We start from the raw sequence: 20,298 nt of genomic DNA on the forward strand, positions 1-20,298 counted from the left end.
AACACAAAAAAGGGATGTTCTAGAATCTATATACTAGAAATCCGATAAGCTAGATAAGGACCTACTTCCCTCAACCTGAAGTAATGATGTGAGAGAGACCACCTAAAAAATGATGGTCCTGTTCACAATAAATTATCTCCAATTTGGAGTGTTTCCTCGTCTTTCAGCCACTTTGCAGTGTTAAACATAGGGAGACATTCGTGCACTCTCGTAACGTGGGTATGTCTTCTTCTTACACTCAATAAAGAATTATAGATTGGTATAATTGAATAAGGTTAATGTCTTGAATGGTGGGGTCACAAGACTGAACCAAGCCAATTCAAACAAATGGACAATAAATTAAAACTTAAAAGTACGGAAAATATTTGGGACATTTTTTCTTTAACAAATACAATTCGATTCCATTAAGTTCTATTGCAGTATAAAACCACAATATGTCATTGTCAAAGAAAGAAAGCACATTCTTGCACGGCTCTATAAATAAGTAGATGAATATATGCTTACCACAAAAAACAAAAAAACAAATGGATATATGGATCATCTTTTTGGAATAGCAAACAAGTGAGGGAATGAAAATTTATTAGTCACTTCACAGCAATTAGTGCGACCACGACTGTTTCCCACATTCTTGTTCTTCTTCTTCTTTTGAAAGTCATATCTCTTTCTAGCCTTATTTGATTTGATCATTGTTTTAGCAAGTCTCTGCTGCATGTATTAAAGCATGTTTGACACCTCTCTTTTTTAAATTAAAATTTACTTTTAAGGTAAACTTAAAAAAAAGAGTTTTAAAAATAAAGTTAAAAGTTATTTGATAATTACATAAAATTTTCAACTTAAAAATTAATTAAAAATTGTTTATTTTTTTTTAAAAAAACTGACACAATTTAGGAGGAGCTTTCGGTTTTTTTTTTTCATTATAAAAAAACTTTTTATAAAAATTTGTTTGATTAAATTTCTGTTTGTAAAGAGAAGAGAAATTGGAATAAAAAAAAGACAAAAATCTTGTTATTACAAATTTCTATCATATCCTTTGACCTTTTTCTTTATTACAAATTTATTAAAAAAGGAAAACAAATTCTCTCATGTTTAAATCTTGTTATAAGAAACAAAAATTAAATAGGTAAAATCTTATTAGAATTTGTAAATATTCAAGAGAGATGGACACATGACCCGTTGACCATGATAGAAAGAATTTGTATATCATTGATGATTAGTTGATATATCATTTCAGAGATAATTCAACAGCTTTCTGAATATAACACGAGCTGTTAAATTATACTTCATCTTACTATCATAGCAGAGAGAGATATTTTTACTATTAAAAAAATTTATTACTAACTGATTATTTATCTAATTACTATTAGATTATAGAGAAAAAATATTAAAAAGCTTATGAAGAGAGAAAATATTAATCTAATAATAATTAAATAAATAATAAATTGATAATAAATTTTTCTAGTAGTAAGAATATCTCACCATAATATTGATATTATTTACATAGAGAAGAAAATAGAGCCTTTTACAAAGCCGACAAAAAGACGTAGGATTGAAAATGAAATAGAAATTGTGGGAGCGTGCGTGCTTTGCTCACTAAAAATGAGTCTCAGTCTCATCGTTTTCTCTTATATGTTCTATTGTTCAATCTAGGATCAACCGGGATTACCCTTTGGAAGAAAGTTTCTGCCTTTTTCTGATTGCTCAAAAAAGTTATTTAGAGTGAGTAGAGCAATATATAATCTTCATCTGCGTTAAGGGTTGCCCCCTTTTTTTTTCTTTTTTCTTTTTTGTATATTGTTGGTTTGTTCTTCCAATGGTTTTGGGTTTGAATTGAAAAACCACAAATAAAGCATCGATTTTGAATGGAGGAAGGCTACCCCAGAAGCAAGTTCAAGAGGGTCTGTGTCTTCTGCGGCAGCAACTCTGGCAACCGAGAAGTGTTCAGTGACGCTGCGATTCAATTGGGCAATGAACTGGTCAGTTATTTTTGCAGCACTCTTTACTCTCCTATTCTAATCTATTCTATTCCTCAATCTTTTTTCTCAAAACACTCGTCTTTTCTCACACCATTAACGGATTTTTGTATGGTCTCAGGGCATGTCCTCTGCATTGCTTTGTACACTTGTTCATATATTCTGTTTTGTATACCTTGTGTTCAACGTTTAGAAACGGTTGTTTTCAATGCTGATACTTGATACTGAATTTGTTTTGTTTGTTAAAAAGCACTTTTTTTAGGGGTACGTTGTAGTAGTCAAAGTTTTTTTTTTTGTAAACAAATTTGCATAAATGCATTTTGTGCTATGCATAGACACAGTGAAGAATTCATCATCATCATCTTTGTCTGTGTTTTGTATTTTTGTTTTGTGGCGTGAATTACAGGTTAAGCGGAGTATAGACTTGGTGTACGGTGGAGGAAGTGTTGGGCTGATGGGCTTAATATCCCAGAGAGTTTATGATGGAGGCTGCCATGTCTTAGGGTATATGCATTAAAAAAACTTGTTTTTTTAGTGTTTTCCACGGATGCTCTTGTCATTTACTGTAAGTTGGGTATTACTAATAATTAATCACATTGTCTCACCATTTGTTTATTTCTTCTTTACATTTCCTCCCCTCGCTACATACAGGGTCATTCCAAAAGCTCTCATGCCTCTCGAGGTATTTGTGCTACTCTCTGTCTGTGCAACTCTTTAACAATCTCTATCATCTTGGTTATTTTTCTTTTTACTTAATAGTTAATTTGATAATTGGCAATGAACTGGTTCTTGTTTTATATTAGTTTATTCTTGGGATTATATAGTGATGATTTGATTACCCAAAAACAAAAGGGGGGAGGGGTAGATTTTTTTCTTGTATACCAAGTTTTACCTTGCATTATCTTCAGCCAGCCTCCACCAATGCATTGCCATTTCACATCTTACTTCGTAGCAGGACTTATTTATGGTGAGATTTGTGGGTCCTTTATGATAGTAATCCCTTTTCCATGGAAATAATTTATAATCAGCGTTTGATGGAGAAAGTATGATAAGTGAATTGTTAGTAAGCTGTTATTGGCCAATTTTGACAGATATCTGGTGAAACAGTAGGTGAAGTAAGAATTGTTTCAGATATGCATGAGCGTAAAGCTGCAATGGCTCAAGAAGCTGATGCATTTGTTGCTCTCCCTGGTAGTTACCTGAACAACTCTCAAATAATTTGAAAAAATAATTAAAGTTATATGTGTTCAACATGTGAATGCCACTAGAATTGTTCTTAAATATACTGAAATTTGTTTTAATTTTTGGTGTTCTGGATTGCTGTACTGATTATATAATATTAACCTTACTGTCTTTATACCTTTTCTTTCTTTATAATTATTAGGAGGATATGGAACCATGGAAGAGCTTTTGGAGATGATAACTTGGGCACAACTTGGAATTCATAAAAAGCCGGTAACCTAGTATTTTTACTGCGTAGTGTAAAATCCTAATAATCAAATGTTAACTCAATATCATCCTGCACAGGTTGGTCTACTGAATGTTGATGGTTACTATAACTATTTGCTTGCATTATTTGACAATGGTGTTCAAGAAGGCTTCATTAAGCCCGGTGCACGAAATATAGTTGTCTCTGCTCCTTCTGCCAAAGAACTTATGATGAAGATGGAGGTGTAACTTCAACTACCCTTTTTTCCCTTACTATATCAAAGGAAACATTAGAAATATCTACATGTAAATTTGCATTCAAATTTGTGATTGATATTTTAAAGATTAATGGTAAATTATTTAATTTTTTTGGTCTTGTTTCTTTTGGTGGGATAAAAGAAGTGTTCAGATTACTGTGTTAACCTCTAAATGCTGACTTCTCCATTTTGCAGCATTACACACCTTCGCATGAGCATGTGGCCTCTCACGAGAGCTGGCAGATGAAGCAATTAGGTAATTATTCAGGACCAGAAAATGCAGAGTGAAAATTTTATTGATGGAAGGTTTTTCTCCAAAATTGATTTATGATTTATGATTTATGATGTGATTCTTCATTATTTTAGATATATACAAGAGCCTGTGTAGATGGGGCCATTGTTGTTTGTTACCGTGTACTACGTTGTTTTATGATCAGAGTGCAAGTATATGTGCTTGGCTGCTTTGCATCATTTTTTCATTTAATGGTCAATTGAATCACTGTGAAATAGTCATATCTGGTAGTTACCACTCATTAAAGGCAAAAGTACTTGGGATTGGAAAGAGATGATAAGCATTTCTTTAGCAGAATCTCCATTGTGCTTAGTGGGTTGGCTCCACTTTGCAGTGGCTTAATTGGACAACATTGTTAAATCGAGGACAACCTAAATTTGTATGGTACCACAGAAACAAGGAAGATGCTTATCCTCTCTTTCATATTAAGAATTAGCTTATTTTGTTTTTAAAACAATTTATAATTTAAATTTTATTCGTATAAATTTTTGGGAATTTTTTTTTAAAAAAGTTAATTGAAAACAAACATGTGGAATCTTTTTTTTCAAAGGAAAATAACGAGCCTACAAGAGTTGAACTCTAGACCTCTACCTCAATTTCACCTGTCATTTTTTTCTTTTTCTTTTTCTTTTTTATAACAATATTTTATAATGTAAAACCATTGTTGATGTGGATTTCTCATGAGAGAGGTTAAACTTTCAGGTTGAAATAATTTTCTACAAAATTCCTATCTATTATTATGAACTTATCCACAACATTGTAAATTTGTTGATACATTAGATAATTGAGGTAGGATATTTTTACTACCAAATATTTATATTATCAATTCATTACCACTCTAATATAACTATATAATCTAGGGAATATATTAAAAGTTATTTTTTTTTCTCTTCATAAACTTTTCAAAGATTGTATGTTGAAAGGTGAGATCCAACTGTAATTAGAATGGTAGTAAATTAGTAGTAAAAATATTTGATAGTAAGAATATCCTACTTGTAAATTATTAACTTAAGAAATTGATGCTGAAACAATTTGGGAGTTATTGGACTGATTGATATCTGTAGTGTTCGCTGGTACAAGTCTGGCCATCTTTGAGGGTGACAACTGCATTAGACATGGATTCTCAAGGAACCATTCACTGTGGGGCCTCTATTCTATGGTTCTTTCACACTTATCAGTCAAATACTTGGCTCTCCCACGTCAGAAGTCAGGACTCGAGTCTCATGATGCCTCTGGGATTATTATCAGTTTTGTTTTGCATTTTGGATTTTCACTACCCACCACAACCTAGTCCTTGTCACGGTGGACCAACTGATTAAGTTAAATCACAAGGTTAAGACCTTTGGAGAATGTTATTGCTTCCTTGAGGGGTCCCTCTTCCATCCATTCTTTCGTGATCATAATTTGTTCACTTTCCCTATTAACTGTTTACCAGGCCTACCATGAAGGAATTGCAGGGGCATTCAACTGCTCATAATGTGTTCTTGGGGTCCCTTCTTCTATTGCTCATAGGCAGCCAAGCCATATCATTCTTCTGACCAACTTTTCAAGTCCTTTTAACCTTCGGAATCGCTATGTAAACAAATAAAAGGGTGATTATGTTAAAGACAACACTACTTTTTGCATATCCATATTCTTGCATTAGAGTATTAACCTGGAAGAAAAATTCTTAATTGCAGGGAGCAAGAAATTCTTCTTTCTATATACAATTAAACATATCTTTTCATTTATAGCATTGAACATATTAAAATAACAGACAATAATAACTCGCCTAAATGACAATAATAAACGTCAATTAAATAACAGACAATAATAAACGCTTCTAGCAACGACATCAATTCATCTTACTTGTGATAACGAGCCCCATCTGAAGTGAAGAACTTGCATAAGATATCGTGATTTTTATGCAAACAACATCAATTAAATATATAATAATGCTAGAAGCGTCAATAATCTTCGCAAAATCGCTCATCCCAAAGGTTATATATCTCGTGTAGATACTACCAAAAACTAAAATTTTCAAAAAAAAAAAAACATTTAGTGATAAAGGCATTTTATTCTTTTCTTAGTTGTATACTCGGGGGGAAAAAAAAATCATGCCCTGTACCATCTACAAATTATCACATATTTCATCACTGATCTTCTATACAAAACTCTGCTTCATCTGCCTATCAGGATCAAAATATCACAATCTTTATCTTCAACAGAGGTTTCGTAGCCCTTTTGATACAATCAATTCTTTTGCCGCGGTGACAATTTCCAGCGGATGAATAACAGCCCTTTGCGGATTATCAGTAACAAAGTCACACTTGTTCTTAAAGAACATTGCTATTGCACTAGCATAGGAAATCAGGAATAAACTGTGCTGTACTGCGGCGTGCAGGTTGTTTCCATGCTAGCCAAACATTCAATGTGTTGCTATACCATCATCATATACAAGAGAGAAATAATAGAATGGAAAGTTTATACAAGGTGGCATCAGAAAGTTGACAAATTTTCAGGTAAAATATGTGAGCCAGAAGGAATGGTCCCTAAAAATTCATGCCCTCTGTAAAACAGCAACCAGCTCACATCGAATCAAGCTTTTTCTTTGGAAGATGATGGTAGTAAATGATTTAAGGTCGCTGCTTGAATGACAGAAGTTGTGCTTGGTTCCTTAATACGGGATGCCCCAGATCTTCTCGGGCCATGATTCTTATCGACACTGCTTCTGTTAAAGCAGTGTGAAGAACATCGAAGGAATCTCAAAACCCTTGTTGAACCAACAAGTAAAATTACGCCCACAATAATAAGTATCCTGCAGCAAAATGTTTGAGATTAACTTATTTTTGACATGATAACATGAAGATTTCTATCTCTTTGAGAAACAAGAATTACTAGATTGGATTCTGCCACAACATTATTGATATATATCTTAGATTATATGTTCTTTGATTAATTCATTCAACCAAATCAGACAAATAATTGCACCAAAAATTAGATGAAAAACAAGAAATGCTTTTGAATAACAACTAAATGCAATGTAAATTCTTGCATATGGAACGAAGTATAGAAGTCTGGAGTTTATTTCTGCATTGCTTTATGCTGCGAACCTTGGAAAGCAAAGGAAGTAAAAGCACAAAGCAATAATAGCAGAACATCTTTTATTACCATCCAAGAAGAAGTAACAAGCGAGCTTGAGGGGCTGAAGGGAGTCGCTCACCCAAAGCAAGCATCCCAGCAAGTACACCAGTCAAAATTGATGCCACGGTTGCACAAGTAGAAACTACAATAGCCCTACCATGCTTTAGCCCACGTGTCTGCATGGTGGAGAAGATAAATATAAGAGGTTAGCATATCTAAAATAGCAGTGCAGAACTTGGACAAATATGTAGCCAGTTTGATTGAAATCCCACCTTGCCCACCACCCATATGTTGAAATGTCCCCTAGGCTTAAAGGGGTAATAGTCCACACAAAAGTAGATGGTATAATAGAGGTTTTCAAAATACCTGGTAGTAAAATGCTGTACCACTCGAACATGCATTAATGATGATGCACACAGGAACCAACAGCTTGTTGAAGCCTTGCTCCAGGAACATAAACCCCATCTTTGATATTACAGATGCCATCCTGCATTTATTAACACAATTAAGAGTAACGACTAATGATCAAGTTCTGTTCTCTCTGTATGTGTAAATAATATCTGCAAGTTTTGTTCAGTGCCAACAGAAAATAGTGACCCTCAATAGAAACTAACAAATCTAATTAAACTGAAGTTTAGACTTCAAAAATAAATTTTTTGCAAGCAGTTAATGTGAAATTATGTTTATAATCTCCCTGTGATACTCTGCTGATAGTTGTTTTGAAGGATCTTCCACTTCTAGTACACAAAGAAAAATGACATTTTTGTTGTATTTTTTTAGCCTTTTTGGCTCTCTTTTTACTTCTCTTTTCTTTTCTACATAATATCGTATCCTACTCGCTGCATTATTCTCTCTAAAAACCTTCTTTACTTAAAAGAAAAAAGAAATTGACACGCATAAATAATATCATCAAAGGCAAAACAATTAATTGTCATAATCTTCATCCTGATATTAAGGAGAGGAAGTAAATGAAAGAAGTGAAATGCATCCATACAAGAACAGTACACATAAATATAGTAGGGAAATAACATTACCCAAACAAAATTCCAGATTCCAAGCCGTAAATGATTTCCTCAACAACATCATATTCCATCTGTATCACCATATATCTCATTAAATCACTATATGGGAGTATCTATATTGAAAATAAACAAGTGTGAAGGTATTCTATCATGATTAAAACATGAATTACCATCTCTTGTTCTCTTCGCTGACGTTTGTATATATGAAGCCATCCATTAAGCATTATCTGTACAAGTGTTTCTAACAATTAAAAATAATAACCATCTCCGGAAGATATTAATGTTACTTTTTTGCACCAACGACCTCATATCATAATCCTAAATGAAAAGTTGAAGCCTATAAAAATACTATTAATAAAATAATGTATCAAAATTAATAATCTTACAAACATGCTATCAGGTTAATGAAAAAGAAAACATAATGCTGCATAATGCATTCCAAGAGACAAGAATAATGTCTACCTACTGGCTTCCAAGCAAGTTGGTGATTAATGGAACAAAGCATTCCAAACACATAACTATAAAAATAAGTTGATGCATAAGACAGGGTACCTACAAATAAGATGAAAACAACAAATGCCAGCCAAGGGATATGAAAAATAGATAGAGCAGCAGCCTCTTGCTCCTCACCTCCAGCACCAACTCCTAAAAATAGAAGAGCATATAATAGTTAACAAAGTGGGACACGTGAATGTAAAATCATGTATCAACAGAATGACACATTTGGTGAATTGAATCCAGTAACTGACCGCAAATTTAATTTTATTAGCAGCCAGATAATATAAATGAGGAAAACTCCACGAAATCTCAATCCATTGCTCAGACACACGTGTGCATATGGTAGCATACAGAAAAATAAAATGGTCACACCATCAAATTTACACTTACTAATATTTAGATTCAAATTCTGAGCTATATAAAAACCTAGAAAAATTGATACTCATCATAAATCATGATCAACAAATTGAATTTTCAAAAATGCACATGATTTTTCTGTGACTTGATAACACACAGAGAGGGACAGACCAATAGAAACAGAATCTAGATTTTTTAAAATTGCTTCCATAACCATGTTCCTTGTTGTGTTAAAGCTGGCAAAGTAAAACTTACAGTACCTATTGTGCCAAAACCGGCCAAGGAAATTCCCACCCAATCAACGGCATTCATGACTTCCTTGAGATAAAAATGAGAAAAGATTGAAAGAATTGCCAGTCCACAACCAGAAACTGGTTGGACGACAGAGATCTGTTTGAGAAAAACAAACAGAGTACACACGTTAAAAATCCAGGCAAAAGACTAGAAGAGCATGCACATGGTAAAGCAATATTCCTTCAATTTCAAAATCATGTTCTATTTTGAATTATTTCTCTCTTGTAGACATGGCCAGAGCACTTACAGGAGCAAGAGCTAATGCCCTTAACATCAATAATGCCCCAAATATATCCATTAGAAAACCTATCACCCAGGTTTTGTTTAAAGCATACGCCCTTATGACCTGCAAACACAAATTATCAAGAAGTCCAAAAGAGCAATGTTAAAACTTAATCAAACAGTAACTTCCTGGCCACATATGCTTCAATTCAAAATGAAATATTTACCCAAACTTTCTCAACCCAAAATCCAATAGTCATACTCATACATATGCACATGCATGTACCCAATTTCACCATTCCAAAAAATCCAATAAAGAGAATTGACAGCAAAGAAAAATCATATGCATATGTTTAAAATCATATAGTTATCTTAAAAGGTGAGATTTTGATGGAAACCAAATAATGGGCATAAGGGGGGAAAAACATAAAGGAGAGTTAAAAATGAGAAACGTGCCTTGAACTTGAAAGAGAGAGGGGGAAGAATGACTGTGCCCTTCTTCTGAAGGACCTTGCCGATGTTGTTGCCGGCGGTCGCAACCACCGTCAAAACTATTGATTCCCACATTCTTTCCCACCCTTTCTTCCTCCCTCTGCTCTGCGTGCCCAGCTCTGTGTTTCCGTTTGTTATAGGATTCCTTAATGGTCATAAATTACATATTAATTATTTATTTAAGGGATAGGATATTATAATATTATTAATGTTACTACCGATCAATTTCACCATTAGATCGATTATGTTGATATAATGGTTATATTTATTTTCATCTTTATATTGTTATGATTCCCCATATTTAATGAGAAAGCATTAAATATGAGAAATTATAATCATACAAATGTGGAAATAAATATAAAATATTAAATATGGAAAATCATAACTATAGAAAGATGAAAATAAATATAACCGTGGATCAACATAATCAATCTAACGATGAAATTAATTGGTAATAATATTAGTAGTAACACTGATTGATTGTTACAATATCTTTCCCCTTTATTTAATATCTTTAAAACTATTTATTTGTTGCAGTTTTTTTATTCTGGATACATAATTATAAAAATCAAACTAAAAATCTTCTTTAAAAAACCTACACTCCTTCTACTTGAAAACTAACACATGTACTTTGTCTTGAATACGTAATAACACACATTGGTGGATAATTATAATGACTTTAAATTTTAATATTTCTAACGTAAATATAAGATAATTTTATTTTCTACACACATCGAGCTCATTTTTTTCATTTTCTCTTTTATTCTCACTTGGTCCCGCCCACCTCATGTGTAGGTACAAAATAAAAGAAAAACAATAATCCAATTTATAATAGGGTTTATTTTTTCTGCAGTTACTGTAGATAAGTTATCTGCAGTAAGCTGAATATGACGTCGTTTTGAGGCAAAAATCATGGTGTTTTTGTAATTTTAATTTATTTCAGGGTTATAATAGTCTTTATATTTATAATTTTTTAAGATTTCACTACCAAAACGACGTCGTTTTGAAAATAAATGCAGATAACTTATCTGCAGTAACTGCAGAAATATTTTTTCCTTTATAATATGGATTTAATAAGGTTATCAAAATAATGTGTTCGTTTTGAGGAGATAATGTTATATCTTATAATCCAATATTCCATTGCCTTGTACTTTTTTTTTGGGTACAATGAGGGGCAAAGCCCCAACAAAGCAAGAAAACAAAAACAACGAAAAACTAAAAACAGACAGAGAAAATAGAAAGAAACAATAGAACAAAAATAAGCAGCAGCAATCATCTCTTAACCAGGGTTGATGCGATCAGTTTCCATAAGTTTGGTCAGATATGGATGAGGAGAAAAGATCAAAAGCAGGCCAAAAGCATCATTGATAGCCTTCTTAGAAATCCAGTCGACACAATTGTTTTAAGATCTAAAGATATGTAAGATAACAACACTCAAATCTTTAAGAAGCCACCCTCAAATCTTAATTACCAGAGAAGCTTTCGAGAACCATTACAAGGGTGGTAAGTAAGCTAATAGCTTGATTAGAATTAGATTCAACCACTATATTCTTGCAACCTTGCTTCCAGGAAAATTGAAGGCCATGGAGGATAGCCCAAAGTTCAGCTGAAGAGGGGAGCAAGAGCCAAGGAAAGAAGATAAACCACCAAGCCAGCAACTGTTGTTGTCCCTCAGAATACCTCCATAGGCAGCTCTATCCCCCAAAATAGCACCATCTATGTTAAGTTTTGAGACTCCCACTTTTGGCTGAGACCAATAAGAATAGCAGGGGAGAGTGGTAGTAACCTTAGCTCTGCTTTTTTTAACAGCTCTGGTATTTTTGGCCTCCTCCAAAAGATCAGTAAGAAACTTAGTAAGGTTGTCAGGTATCCTGTAGTTCTCTTCATGTAGCTCTTTATTTCTCCAAAGCCAAAGGAAATAGTAAACAAAGAAGAAAGGGTCTTTCCAATCAAAAGAGTAGCCCTTAGGCCGACTGGAATTTTGATCCAACCAGCCTTTAAAATTCGAAGTAATGAAAAAACCAGTGGATAAAGGCTGTAAAAGAGGCAAGGTCCAGAATTGCTTGGCTTTCGGACAGTCTCTGAAGATATGAAGGCAAGAATCCATTATATCAGGGTAGAAGTGGCATCTGTCAAGTCACTACCTGATAAATTTTTGGTTTACCATGTTTTTAGGCTAAATTATACAAGAATTATGTAGTAGATTGCATGGAATTCAAGGTTTTATAACATATGTGTCATAAGATAGGAATTTGAGCTAACATTTTGATTTTCTTTGCATTTTAAAGGTAAAACCACACTTATTTGTGCTAAGAAGTAATGAAGAAATCATGACAAAGAATTGCAACTCAATATGGATCAAAGGAAGCCAAAATAATACAAGTCAAGGGCCAGAAGAGCACGCTCAAGAGCAGAAATGGACGCTCGAGCGCGTCCAGGCAGGAAGATCAGCTAAATTGAGCAATTCAGGGCGCTCAAGCGCCCAAGAGCACGCTCAAGCGCCTAAGATTACAAGATTTCACCATCGAGGAGCACGCTCGAGCGCCCAAATGCCCGCTCGAGCGCGCATGGGCAGACAACTCCAGAAATTTTATGCACAAGAGTGCGCTCAAACACCGTGTAGCGCGCTTGAGCGCCCAAATATGAACCCAGTCAACCCAAGATTTGATTTGATTTGCTAATTGATAAGATTTGTAATATTTCGAATAAAAGCGGAAGCAAATCAATCTTGATTTATCAATTGATAGAGATCCCTGGGAAGATTTGATAAGGGATCATAACAAAGATTTGAAGCTCAATCTATCACCCAATCTGCAAGATCTTAAATAAAAAAGAAGAAGCAATTAAAGATTTGATTGCAAATTTGATAAGGATTCATTGGGAGAATTAAAAAGATATGGCTTCAATGGTTACAAATAGGGAGTTGAGGGTCAAGGAAAAACACCAATTAACCAATTCAGAGAATTACACAGAGACTTGAGGGAGGAATCCTGTTGCGGAGCATTGGAGCACTGAGGAACCAAGTCAACACCAATGGAGGCTTGGGGTTCTCTTTTCTTTATTATTGTTTCTCAATTCAGTATGCTAGGCTAATCTTTTATGTAGTTAGGGTAGATGGAACCCAATTGAATCTTTACGTTTATGGATTAAATTATTCTTGAATTCTTTTCTTTTCATAATTGAATAAATTTATATGTCTTTAATGCTTTCTATGAGTTTGCTACTTATAGAATGATTTTGGAGAATAGTATGACAATAGGGATGTTGGTGCATGAACCCCGACTTGGTAAATTTATCATAATCCTTGTGATCTAGGGATAGACATAGGGTAATTATGCAATCTTTAAATTCTTGATCTTAATGCATGTTTTTCTTGGGGAATAATCGGAGAACTAGAGTTCTTTCAAGATAACATAGATTTAGGGTAACAAGAAATTGAGCCCTAATTAACTTAGAAAGAATTGATTGGCAATATATTAAGAACAGATTCTTGGCAATTTAATTCATAGCATAAAGAGGAAATTGGGGGAAGTCGAAACCTTAACTACGCTCTTTCTCGATTTTCAAAACTTTCATTTTTTAATTTCTTGCTTTTAATTCTGAAATTGCATGTTATTGATTGTTTCAATTCTTTTCATCTCAAATTTGATTGTCCAACTAAATCGTTGTTAGCGAACTAGTGCTTGAAAACTAATCCTCGTGGGAACGATCTTGTACTCAGTACACTTTTATTACTTTTACGATCGGTGCACTTGCCAAAGTCGCAACAAGTTTTTGGTGCCGTAGCCGGGGATTGGATCCTTCAACATTAGAAGTAACTAAAAAAAATTTAGATTGGACGTTTTTTAATTTTCTGCAATTCATTATTCTGCATCAATTTTCTGCATATTTTTTATTAATTAATTTTCTGCATTCTTTTTCTGTTTTTGTTTTTTGTTTTCTGCATTCTGCATTTTCTATTTTCTGTATCTTTTAAATCTTGGTTTATGCGAGGTACTGTTAACCCACGAATCTTGCAGTTGATCCTGAGATAGAAAAGACAGAAAGAAAATTAAGAAAAAGCCCAAAAGAAATAAAAGAAAAAGAAACAAAAAGAAACATCAAGCTCGACGGAACCAAAGGAAGAAACAATGGCAGATAACAATCGACTTCCACCCGTTCAGAGGACGCTGGGAGATTACATGACGCCAACCCTAGTTCCGCAGACGACAAGCATTGTTAGACCAACCGTGGATGTTAACAACTTCGAGCTCAAGCCAGCGCTGTTACAATTGATTGAAAAAGATCAGTTCGCTGGAGGAAGCACCGAATACCCCTACAGTCATCTAGAGAATTTCTTGCTCTACTGTGACACCTTAAAGATGAAAGGAGTCTCATGTGATGCCATCTTACTCAGACTCTTCTCATGTTCACTGAAGGAAGAAGCAAGAGGGTGGTTACGGTCACTGCCTCAAAGAAGCATCACTAACTAGGATGATTTGGCGACCAAGTTCTTGGCCAGATTCTTCTCAGCTTCAAAGATGGCAAGGCTCAAAGCAGAGATTACTGCTTTTGAACAAAAAGAAAGTGAATCCTTGTACGAGGCATGGGAAAGATTTAAAGGACTACTCCGAACGTGTCCCCAACATGGTTTTGAAGCTTGGGAGAAAGGACGAATTTTCTTCCAAGGAATGACATCCAGCATAAGAACCTTAGTGAATGTTGCAGCAGGAGGATAATTGAAAACAAAAACTCCAGAGAAAGCACTAGAATTGCTAGAATCTTTAGCCTCTCAGGAGTTCGACAATGATCCAGTTTCACAAAGGAGAGCGGGAATCATGAAGCTTGAGGGCTATGATGCGATATTAGCTCAGAATGAACAAATATTGCAAATAAACAAGAAACAACAAGCACAACTAGATGCTCTCACAAAGTAGATTGCTAATTCTCAAGTTTCTTCTATTAATAATCCTCAAATTACTTGTGGTATATGTGCAGGTACTCATGCTACTGAAGACTGCGACTTCATAAGAGCACTTGAAACTGCTGAAGTAAACGGACTCTGGTATGATCAGAAGAATCATAATCAACATCCAGAGTTGGGTTACAAATCCAACCATCAGCTCAATCATTCCCTTCCAGTGCAACCACATACCCCACAACAAAGTAACACTTCCGAGTGGGAGAAATCTTTTGCACAGCTATGCAAGACCACTTCTGATTATATTCAAGGTGCAAATGCTTTCAGAGAGGACACATCTGTTTTCATGCAAGAGTTTAGATCAACACACCGGAATCAAGAAGCTTCCATAAGAAAAGAACACATGGCGATGGGAACACAACTAGCTTGGAAGGGAGAGATCAATTTTTGAAGAAGAGGTTTCAGCTTGCTCACAATTATCTTGATTATACCTTTATATAGAACAGAACACATGGCGATGGTTCTAAATTGTGAGATTTTTTTCTGTTTTATTCAGCTTGGGAATAAATACCAAAAAGGTTTTTTTAGAGGTTTTTGATCTCAACAGGGTTGTTCTACACTTGTCTCGCACAATCACAAATTTGTTTATTCACAATACTCCAATTTTTTTGAAAAAATAAGGCTAAAAATCCATCAGGACCCGAGGCTTTGAGAGCTCCCATAATGAAATAAGCTTATTTGATCTCAGCATCCGAAATGTTCTTCTTCATATCATCCAAAACACTACTCTCAATCACTGGCCAACTATTTTTAGTGGTAATCCAAGGTCTATAAAGAGATTATTCAATAATCAGGTTCCCAAAGAAGGTATGAATAAAATTGAGCAGACTTTCTTCCTCTCTCACAAAGTGCTCTTCATCATTTTTCAGCTCCAAAATTTTATTTTTGACCCTCCTGATAATAGTTGTAGTATGATAGAACCTCATATTTCGGTCTCCATCTTCTATCCTCTTACATCTCGCTTTCTAGAACTATAAAACTTTCTCTTACTTAGAAACCTGATTTAGCTCAGCGTGAAGGGCATTTTCCAAGACAATTTTCAGCCTCTGGGAGGTGAAGAAGATTCAGTAACTGAGTCTTATGGAGTTTTTTCAACAGAAAGTCCTTACTAAGCTAAATGTAACCAAACATTCTTTTATTCCAGGATTTCAATGGATCAACAAGGTTGGCAAGGCTAAGATTTATGCTGAGGTTTGAGCACTAGACATCTTTAAGAAAATGGGGGAAAGAAGAATGGTCTTGCCAGGCCGCCAGAAATCTGAAGGGCCTATGTTTCCAATTATAAATTGGAGGATAGAGAGGAGGAAGGGGTTGTGGTCAGAATTAAGGTGGGGCATAGTTCTAACATATGCTTCATCAAATTTGGTTCTCCAATCAGTGTTAGCACACACTCGATCCAGTCTTTTGAAAACTCTATTAAGTTGCAGCCATTTGGGACCTCTCCAAGTGAAATTAGACCCTCTACAGCTAAGGTCAAGGACATTATAGTCACTAAGGACAGAAGAGAACTTTGAACATCTAGCAAGATTAAAGGGAGCACCACCTTTCTTTTCTTTAGCTGAAACAATTTCATTAAAGTCTTCCATCATCATCCAAGGACCCACAATAATCCCACTAATTCTAATAAGGTCTAAGCAAAGAGCTTCACACAAGCCCTCATTCGGAGTGGCATAAACCATAGTTAAAAGAAAGGTAGGACCATAATTAGGATGACAGGAAACATGAACAAACTGATTAGATTTTTCTATGAGAGTGACAGAGAAACTCTCTTCTTTCTAAAGGATCCAAATACCACTAAAAAAACTTACAGTTTACTCAATCACAGAATGTTTAAAACCAATCTGCTTAATCTTCTTTTGAGCCAAAACACCACTGATTCTTGGTTTGAAGATGGCAACCAAACCAATCTTGTGCTTCCTAACGAAATTGCGAAGGGTTATTTTGAAGGGTTTTTTTTGCTGCACCCCTACAATTCCACACAAGACAATTCATTATAAAACTATACAAGCTCCAAGATTAATGAGTTCGTGGTTACTCTCTATAATGTAATCAGTATTGATACATTCTTCACATTTTTCCACCTCCATACCAACATCAACTACATTATTCGGAGGACCTGCCTCATTTAAAATGTCACGGGGCACAGACTTGGTGTTGTCCTCTATTGGGAAAAGACCTTTTGAATTAATCTGACCAGAAGAAGGGTGGGTCATTATGGCATCATCCTTGACAAGGTGATCCAAGACGGCAAGGGAAAGACACTCCTTATCCAAATTAAAAGGTTTAGCCAGCGAGCCGGATTGAGGCACACAGTGGATTTAGGACACTTCTTATCTTTAATCATGAACATGGCTTTCTTGACTTCGTTAGATTGCATTGGGAGCTCTTAGATTTCGTTAAATTCCGTTGGGAGCTGAAGTAGGGGTATAAATGGGTTAGGCCGGCCTACAGAGACCTACGACCTAGCTTATATTAAGCCAGACTTGACCTATAACAAATAGTAAAATAGAACAGGCCTAGGTTTTTAAAAAACCTATTGAGAAAATAGGCCATAAGCTTTTTTGTACATGTCGGGCCTATAAGCCTACAGGTCGGCCTATATAATATTATATTTTAAATAAAATAAACAAAAATAATATTTTAATAATTTTGAATAATAAAGTAATATTATTTTAGTTATTCTTTTAATTATTGAATGTTTAATAGGCTTAAACAGGCTAACAGACTCAGGCCAAGACTTTATTTTTTAAATGCCAGGTCAGACTTGTAATTTGGGGCCTATACAGGCCAACATGCCAGCTCAAACCCAATATTTTTTACATAAGACTTGTCCTATTTAAGTCAAAGTTTTGTTTATTTACATCCCTAAGTTGAAGATTCGTTGTGTCCTCATCGTCTAAGGTTGGCCATTTGGTTGTGGTGATGTGCCACTCTCTGCGAACAGAGAATCATCATAGAACAACGATATGTAGAAATGACAAAAAATAACTCTTAAGGCTATATGAGAGAGTTCTCTCAGCCAAATACAATTAAAGGGCATTTGGTACAAGGCATTTTGTAGGATTCTCGGAAAACTGAATTTTTTTACATTTTTAATTTTCGGATATTATCGTAAACTGAATGTTTTTATCATATTTTTGAAAATCGAGATTCCCGGATAAAAAAAAATTCTCTTCTACCAAACGCCCTCGGCGTCAGCGGCTTCGTGCCGCACTAGAGTGATCCAATATGTGGTTCCACACGTTCCACCACTTCTCTGTTCATTTCCAATACTGATCGTGAAACACCATGAGCAGCACGATGTTAAGGTTCGAAATTCGAAGTGAAATTTTTGATTTGCCCGTTCCTAGTCGTCATGGGAAAAAAAGGAAGAAATAAGAAAGAGATTATTCCCTAAGAGCACATGCAGTTTAAGTTTAGGAGAAATCTACTTGAAGTGCTTCCCCATCTTGCTTGACTCGAGTTTGCACTTTCTTACTTTAGTTATGGATAAAATGGAATATATCTTACCCTACTTCATATGAATAGGAATAGTGGAGAGGGATGTTCTAACTCGACCCATGAGAGGAAGGGTAGAGATCGATTAGGGGAGGAAGCTAGTATAAGTCTTTGTACCTGTATCAATAAGAGCAGCCTTCGTAGCAGTAGTTGCATTACCAATAGTAGTTGCAGTCTCCAAATGGTGTATTCCTAACCCCATTATTTATCCATTTTGTTCTTGCTTTCCGGAACCATAATTTTTTCTCTTGATCAAGAATTAAGTCCAACTCTTCCGGGAGTTTGCGAGCCAACTTTTCATTCAAGTCTTGTTTTGTTCCAAAACAAAGACTACTTTTATATTATACCTTTGTATGAATGTCCTAAGCGTTATACGAAACTTCTTTTTCGCAGAGAAGGTTCATTGGGAAACCCCTAGGGTGCAAGTATTTTGGCTTCCTACATGCCCCTTTATGTTGATCTTCATCAAGAATCTTTTGGTCACTTGGAAAGGAAAATCCCTTTGAAATATCTACTCTATTCGCAGATACCTCTTCAAAATATCATATTCTCTAATATATTTTTCAATCTCTATCATCTACGGCTAACCCAACATTAACATTATGTTGTTATGCATTGGTAAAGCTTTGTAATCTTTAGCATGTTTTATTTGTTTTTCTTTATCTGCCAACATAATTAATGTGAGTATACAATTCAAGTATTGTCATCATGAATTATTGATCATGACAGAAATAATTTATTTTGCTTCAACCTTTATTGCATTAATCTTCTTCTTTTTTTAAAAAAAACTATTATCACATTTATTACGATAGGTTTCCCTTGTTAGTTTGTTACTTGGTTTGTTAGTTTGTTAATAGGTTTGTTCTATGTTTGTAATTTAGTTTTAGGTTGTTGATAGGTTTGTTCTATGTTTGTAATTTAGTTGCAACTCTTCCTTTATCTTAGGAATAGATTCCTACGTATGTGTATTATAGTTAGTTGCTGATAGATGTATTTAAATGACCAATACATGAATAGAAAGCTAAGCTGTTCACTCACAACTTCCTTTATGGTATCAAGAGCTAGACGATTCTAAAGTCAGTTTTTTTTCCCACTATGGCTGCCTCCACTCTTAAAATCACAGACCCAAAATCACCACTTTACCTTCATCCCTCTGATCACCCTGGGGTTATTCTCACTACTGTCCTTCTACGTGGCCAATCCAATTATCAAAACTGGTCCAAACTCATGAGCAACGCCTTGAAAGCCAAAAATAAGCTTGGCTTTGTTGATAACAGCGTTACGCAACCCTCTGATGCTTCCTCTGATGAAGCTCATGCTTGGTCCCTGTGCAACTCCATGATTAATAGTTGGATTCACAATACCATCGATCCTCAGATGCAGCCATTCATCAAATGTTTCGACACTGCGAAGAATCTATGGGATGATCTAAAGGAACGTTTTGCTGTTGCAAACATTCCTCGTATTTTTTTTCTCAAATCTGCTCTCGCCACTATGAAGCAAAATGGCGTCCCTGTTACTGACTATTACACTAAACTTCGTTCAATTTGGGATGAACTGGAATCAAGCCGCAAGCTTACTGCATGTGCATCTGGTGATACGTGTGCCTTTACCAAATCTGTCACTGCTGAACTCGAACATGATCGAGTTTATCAATTCCTTATCGGACTTGATCATCATATATATGGTACTCTCATTACTCAAATTCTCAACAACAATCCTCTCCCCACTATCAATCGTGTTTTTGCTATGGTAATTCAAGAAGAATCCCATAAGGCTATGGTTCGGACTGCTGAAATTCCATCTGATGCTCTCGGCTGTGCTCTTCACACTGCACCACCGGATCCTTCCAAGGCCCGCATCATATGTTCCCACTGTGGACGTC

The 20,298-nt window shown here is 35.0% G+C and overlaps 3 protein-coding genes and 1 non-coding gene across 4 annotated transcripts; 1 reads left to right on the top strand and 3 right to left on the bottom strand.

Moving 5' to 3' along the window:
* The first annotated feature begins 1,569 nt into the window (after positions 1-1,569).
* LOC133317070 (cytokinin riboside 5'-monophosphate phosphoribohydrolase LOG8-like) lies at positions 1,570-4,117 on the top strand. The gene is made up of 7 exons (XM_061518870.1): positions 1,570-1,973; positions 2,377-2,474; positions 2,622-2,652; positions 3,062-3,161; positions 3,355-3,425; positions 3,498-3,641; positions 3,851-4,117. The coding sequence occupies exons 1-7, from the start codon at positions 1,860-1,862 to the stop codon at positions 3,941-3,943; spliced, it is 651 nt and encodes a 216-aa protein (XP_061374854.1). The 5' UTR covers positions 1,570-1,859; the 3' UTR covers positions 3,944-4,117.
* Positions 4,118-6,024: 1,907 nt separating this feature from the next.
* LOC133317151 (probable magnesium transporter NIPA9) lies at positions 6,025-10,069 on the bottom strand. Its single transcript, XM_061518984.1, has 9 exons — positions 9,920-10,069; positions 9,489-9,587; positions 9,208-9,337; positions 8,649-8,737; positions 8,263-8,319; positions 8,105-8,163; positions 7,437-7,557; positions 7,098-7,246; positions 6,025-6,744 (listed from the first exon to the last, which is right to left on the bottom strand). The coding sequence occupies exons 1-9, from the start codon at positions 10,028-10,030 to the stop codon at positions 6,525-6,527; spliced, it is 1,035 nt and encodes a 344-aa protein (XP_061374968.1). The 5' UTR covers positions 10,031-10,069; the 3' UTR covers positions 6,025-6,524.
* Positions 10,070-14,481: 4,412 nt separating this feature from the next.
* Positions 14,482-14,588, bottom strand: LOC133317171 (small nucleolar RNA R71). Its single transcript, XR_009752285.1, has one exon. It is a non-coding gene; the product is annotated as a small nucleolar RNA R71 (small nucleolar RNA).
* A 1,508-nt stretch (positions 14,589-16,096) lies between these two features.
* LOC133317115 (uncharacterized) lies at positions 16,097-18,615 on the bottom strand. Its single transcript, XM_061518940.1, has 3 exons — positions 18,531-18,615; positions 16,739-16,881; positions 16,097-16,690 (listed from the first exon to the last, which is right to left on the bottom strand). Exons 1-3 carry the CDS (start codon positions 18,613-18,615, stop codon positions 16,097-16,099), a joined length of 822 nt encoding a protein of 273 aa, XP_061374924.1.
* Positions 18,616-20,298: the final 1,683 nt, after the last annotated feature.

Source organism: Gastrolobium bilobum, unplaced genomic scaffold (assembly GCF_033153095.1).
Source record: "Gastrolobium bilobum isolate Gb01-03AN ecotype WA unplaced genomic scaffold, APGP_CSIRO_Gbil_v1 utg5255, whole genome shotgun sequence".
In the NCBI taxonomy this organism is placed as follows: Eukaryota; Viridiplantae; Streptophyta; class Magnoliopsida; order Fabales; family Fabaceae; genus Gastrolobium; species Gastrolobium bilobum.

What these genes read in the sequence shown, in the direction of transcription:
- LOC133317070 (XM_061518870.1), top strand. Translation starts at nt 1,860, where the DNA reads ATGGAGGAAGGCTACCCCAGAAGCAAGTTCAAGAGGGTCTGTGTCTTC. An exon ending in TTCAATTGGGCAATGAACTG is followed by an intron (nt 1,974 to 2,376) that starts GTCAGTTATTTT and finishes CGTGAATTACAG; the next exon opens with GTTAAGCGGAGTATAGACTT. An exon ending in AAGCTCTCATGCCTCTCGAG is followed by an intron (nt 2,653 to 3,061) that starts GTATTTGTGCTA and finishes CAATTTTGACAG; the next exon opens with ATATCTGGTGAAACAGTAGG.
- LOC133317151 (XM_061518984.1), bottom strand. Translation starts at nt 10,030, where the DNA reads ATGTGGGAATCAATAGTTTTGACGGTGGTTGCGACCGCCGGCAACAAC. An exon ending in AGCGAAGAGAACAAGAGATG is followed by an intron (nt 8,164 to 8,262) that starts GTAATTCATGTT and finishes ATGGTGATACAG; the next exon opens with ATGGAATATGATGTTGTTGA. An exon ending in GTACAGCATTTTACTACCAG is followed by an intron (nt 7,247 to 7,436) that starts GTATTTTGAAAA and finishes TCCACCATGCAG; the next exon opens with ACACGTGGGCTAAAGCATGG.
- LOC133317115 (XM_061518940.1), bottom strand. Translation starts at nt 18,615, where the DNA reads ATGGGGTTAGGAATACACCATTTGGAGACTGCAACTACTATTGGTAAT. An exon ending in GGCTGCTCTTATTGATACAG is followed by an intron (nt 16,882 to 18,530) that starts GTACAAAGACTT and finishes GTGGAATTGTAG; the next exon opens with GGGTGCAGCAAAAAAAACCC. An exon ending in AGATTGGTTTTAAACATTCT is followed by an intron (nt 16,691 to 16,738) that starts GTGATTGAGTAA and finishes TGGATCCTTTAG; the next exon opens with AAAGAAGAGAGTTTCTCTGT.